This window comes from Nicotiana sylvestris, chromosome 2 (assembly GCF_000393655.2).
Source record: "Nicotiana sylvestris chromosome 2, ASM39365v2, whole genome shotgun sequence".
Lineage (NCBI taxonomy): Eukaryota > Viridiplantae > Streptophyta > Magnoliopsida > Solanales > Solanaceae > Nicotiana > Nicotiana sylvestris.
Window position 1 is genome coordinate 17,937,187 of NC_091058.1, and position 4,420 is coordinate 17,941,606.

The following is a 4,420-nucleotide window of genomic DNA, read 5'->3' on the forward strand; positions in this document are numbered from 1 at the left end:
CCATATGTCGACTCGACTATACTAATCATAACACGTACAATCAAAACCATGATCAGACATCTAACAGTATCGAACCCATGATTCGAATTGTAATGACTAAGCAGAAACTGTACCGGGGAATCAGTTAATTAGTCAAGTTCAAAGTTCAATTGATTGCACAGCACATACACATCTACACATTATCAAGAAAGGAATTGACCGAATACAGAGGTTCGGGCAAGGTGAACAACAGCAGTTCAAAACACAAATTAAACAAACATTTGGCCATACGAACAGACCTTTAATCAACGCATGAACTAAATAAAGAAAAACGAATCTTACCTTAAACCCTCGAAAAATCAGAAAGCCTTAGCTCGGACTCGAATAGACCTTTCTTGGGGTTGAACGGACTTTAATCGAAGTGCTTCTCAAATGAGAAACACTTCGATTAAGGTCCATTAGACCCTAATCACTTGGCTCAAACAGACATAAGTCAGTCACGAGGAAACCTAGGTGGTAGATTTGGGATCTGGGTTCCCATGGTTAGATTCGGACCAAACCAAACATGGTTTGGTCACGAGGGAGGTCCGGGGACTATCTGGTATGAAACTGGGGTACATCGGTGTAAGTTGAGGTTCTGCTCGAGTCTTCAAATGAAGATTCGAGCAACTAGGATCTGATTCGAGGGAAAAGGATAACGGATCTATGCTCAGGGTAATGAGGCGGATCTATGGTGTCAAGAAGGGGGTCACCGGCGTCCATGCCGCCGGGATTAATGGTGAAGGGAAAGGGGGCGGCTAGGGTTTCAAGGGGTCTGTGGTGAGGACGATGGAAGGTAGGGGGTGTTCGGATGGGGCATGGGGTATGATGGTAGGCTTATATAGTTAGTGGGTGAATAGATCCTGGCCGTCGGATGAGACAAGATGAAGGGCCAGGATCCTTCAGCTAATGGGAAACAGTATCGTTTCAAGTGCAAAGGGTCGGGGTCGGTCCGGGGTTGAACGGGTCGGGTTTATTCGTGGGTATGGGGAATGTGATCCTGACCTTTGATCGATCTGAGATCAACGGCCCAGATCAGACCAGATCAATACGGCGTCGTTTGGACCCCCCTGAGGTCAGCTGGTCTGGACCGGGTAGATATGGGGTTTTGGGTTGGGTTGTTTGGGCTTGTTTGTTTAAAAATTGGACTGGCCCAAGTCCGAAACTCTTTCTTCCTTTTTTTTTCTTTTTAATTTTCTTAAATTAATTTGCCAAATAATACCATATAAAACATTGAACAACAATTATCACACAATTAACATTTAATTATACTAAACACTTAATGACAAAATACAATGAAGGATGCACACATTTTATTTTCCTTTAATTAAACGAATTACGGTTCACACGACATATATACATATATTTTTTTATTTTTGTTTGAATAAAATAACCACGGGCAAAATCACAAATAACTAGCAAAAATGCCACGTAAAAATCCAGAAAATGTACAGCAAGACCAATTGCTATTATTTTGTTTCTTTTGGAGTGAATGTCGCGTAAAACAAAAATCACGTGCTCACATATATCTCAATTAATTTTACACCGGCTGAGAAAGTGTAAAACAAAATAAAATTATTTAAGGAGGGCAGATCTTCACAACAGCGTAACCAAAGGCCCGAGACTCATATAAACCGCATCATACAGTAGCTAAAGTAATACTCTTCCATCGACCTTCCCCTGTTTTCATCACTCATTTGTTCTCTCAATTTTCCTCAAAATAATGGCTTCCATCTCTTCTCTAAATCAAATTCCTTGCAAAACTCTGCAAATTACATCCCAATATTCAAAACCCACCTCAAAAATCTCAACTTTTCCCATCACCTCCACAAATTTCCCATCAATTTCAGTCAAAGAATTCACAAACCCAAAACCAAAATTCACAGCACAAGCCAAGAACTACGACAAGGACGACGAGTGGGGTCCAGAAGTGGAGCAAATAAAGCCAAGTGGAGGAGGAGTAGCGGTAGCAGAGGAAGAACCACCAAAGGAGCCGAGCGAAATCGAATTGCTGAAGAAACAGTTGGTTGATTCATTTTATGGAACCAATAGGGGTTTGAGTGCTAGCAGTGAAACTCGTGCTGAGATCGTGGAACTCATCACTAAGCTTGAATCCATGAACCCAACTCCTGCTCCTACCGAGGCGTTGCCTCTTCTCAATGGCAAATGGATTCTTGCGTAAGTTCCTGTTTTCACCTGCACCATGAAAAATATACTTTTTTTTTTCCATTTATTTATGTGGTCCATATTGCTATGTGTGAAATGAACAAAAATAATTTCTCAAACTACAATATTGTCAGAAAGAAATGAATTAATATTCCGAATTTATACCAAAAATTAATATCTTTTTTCTTTGTTAAGCTGGAATCTGTAATTCTTTTGGGAAAACGGAGAATAACTTTTTTATCAACTTTTGTTGATTTTATGAAAAATTCTCGCTTAATTGAAGGGGTAGTTTAAGGCTGATGAATCTTTTGGATGAATTACTTTAGTAGTAAGAATTGACTCACATGACTAACTGTTTCACTAGCTTGCAATTTTTTTTAGTTATTACATGTTGTGTATGTTGATTATTGTGCTCTAAGCAATCGGATTCTTTTGTTAAATAAAAACTATCATAGTTCATTTATTCAGCAATCGAATTTGAGTTAACATTCCTGCCTATCTGGAACACAGAGGTAAGATAATAAAAGGTTTTGGTACCTTGAAAACTAGAAGTATCCGGAGCCTCAGAGAAACAGTCAAGTTGTCTCTGCGTGACCTACAGGTCATGGGTTCGAGCCATGGAATTAGTCATTGATGCTTGCATCAGGATAGACTGCCTACATACACCCCCTCAGGGTGCGGCCCTTCACCGGTCCCTGCTGAACGCGGGATGCTTTGTGCACCGGAAAACTAGAAGTATCCCTAATACATATCAGGATTTTAGTGATATCCCTTCACTGCCGTGTTCGACAAAGGTTACCTAGAAGTTTTTGATTTATGGGTGCTAAATACCACGGCTAAATATACCTATTAAAGATATTACTGCAACCATATATGTTGCCATGACCATACATCAAATCAAACATACATCCACCCCTAATTTTAGAGTGTTTTTGAGATGCAGCAAAGTTGAAGGAGATTATAATAGTTTGATGTGAAGAGACTAATTTTCTTTGAGAATCACTTTCTAAGGGTGGATCTTTTCACCACCGTCACTGCTGGCTTGTTGATTTGTAGCTAATCATTATCTTTTGATGAATATTCTTTAGTGCACTAAGAATGTTAAATGTTCTTTCTTCATTGTAAATGTAATATACTCGCGCTTGTTGGCATGAACACTTGGAATTGTATACCGGAAAACTACAGGTACACATCTTTTTCTGGTCTGTTCCCCTTGTTGTCAAGGGGCACACTGCCTCTGGTTCGCGTCGAGGAGATTTCCCAGACCATCGATTCTGAGACTTTTGCTGTTCAAAACTGTGTCGTCTTTGCTGGACCTTTAGCTACAACTTCCATTACTACCAACGCCAAATTCGAAGTCAAAAGTCCTAAGCGTGTCCAGGTCATTATCTTCTTCCACATTTTTTTAGTCTAGTCATCATCCCTCATACTTGATCATCATTTTGGTCTCATGTTATACTGTGTTTCGTGGTTCAGATTAAATTTGATGAAGGCATAATTGGAACACCCCAGTTGACGGATTCTATTGAGCTGCCTGAGAACGTCGAATTCTTGGGACAAAAAATTGATCTAAGCCCTTTCAAAGGCTTGATTAATTCAGTCCAAGACACAGCTTCTTCAGTAGCCAAGTCTATTTCCAGTCAACCACCAATTAAGTTTCCTATTTCCAACAGCAATGCACAATCTTGGCTGCTGACAACATACCTGGATGATGAGCTTAGGATTTCCAGAGGAGATGGAGGCAGTGTATTTGTGTTGATCAAGGAAGGCAGTCCCCTCTTGAAGCCTTAAAAAGACATTTTCTTGAAGTTGTGTATGATGCTAGCTAGTATAGAAGAGCAAAATATAGAAAGGAAAAAATAAAAGATGATGTAAACTAAAAATATGTATTTACATTGAAAGATAAATCTATAGATCTGCTTGACCTCATGATTTGTAACTATTGAGGTTTCCTGGTGTATCAAATATTGGAAATATATGGCTTGAAAGAATTAGCATATGAACTACGCTGGAATTCAATCAACTTTGGAAGCCTTTTTATGGCGATTTACTTTGAGTGAACCATTAAAATAGTTGATTGAATTCCAAAGTTGGTTTGGGGCCTTAAAGGATTATATAGCCTGTTTGGCCAAGCTTTTTTTTGGCCACAAGTACTTATTTGGGTCAAAAGTATTTTTTTTCCTAAAATTGAGGTGTTTGGCCAAGCTTTTAGAAGGAAAAAAGTGTTTTTTAGAAG

The 4,420-nt window shown here is 39.2% G+C and overlaps 1 protein-coding gene across 1 annotated transcript; it reads left to right on the top strand.

Annotated features, from left to right (window-relative positions):
* The first annotated feature begins 1,661 nt into the window (after nt 1–1,661).
* On the top strand, nt 1,662–4,187 carry LOC104232240 (light-induced protein, chloroplastic-like). The gene is made up of 3 exons (XM_070167739.1): nt 1,662–2,196; nt 3,370–3,565; nt 3,661–4,187. The coding sequence occupies exons 1-3, from the start codon at nt 1,742–1,744 to the stop codon at nt 3,973–3,975; spliced, it is 966 nt and encodes a 321-aa protein (XP_070023840.1). The 5' UTR covers nt 1,662–1,741; the 3' UTR covers nt 3,976–4,187.
* The last annotated feature ends 233 nt before the right edge of the window (nt 4,188–4,420 follow it).

What these genes read in the sequence shown, in the direction of transcription:
- LOC104232240 (XM_070167739.1), top strand. Translation starts at nt 1,742, where the DNA reads ATGGCTTCCATCTCTTCTCTAAATCAAATTCCTTGCAAAACTCTGCAA. An exon ending in AATGGCAAATGGATTCTTGC is followed by an intron (nt 2,197 to 3,369) that starts GTAAGTTCCTGT and finishes GGAAAACTACAG; the next exon opens with GTACACATCTTTTTCTGGTC. An exon ending in AAAGTCCTAAGCGTGTCCAG is followed by an intron (nt 3,566 to 3,660) that starts GTCATTATCTTC and finishes TTCGTGGTTCAG; the next exon opens with ATTAAATTTGATGAAGGCAT.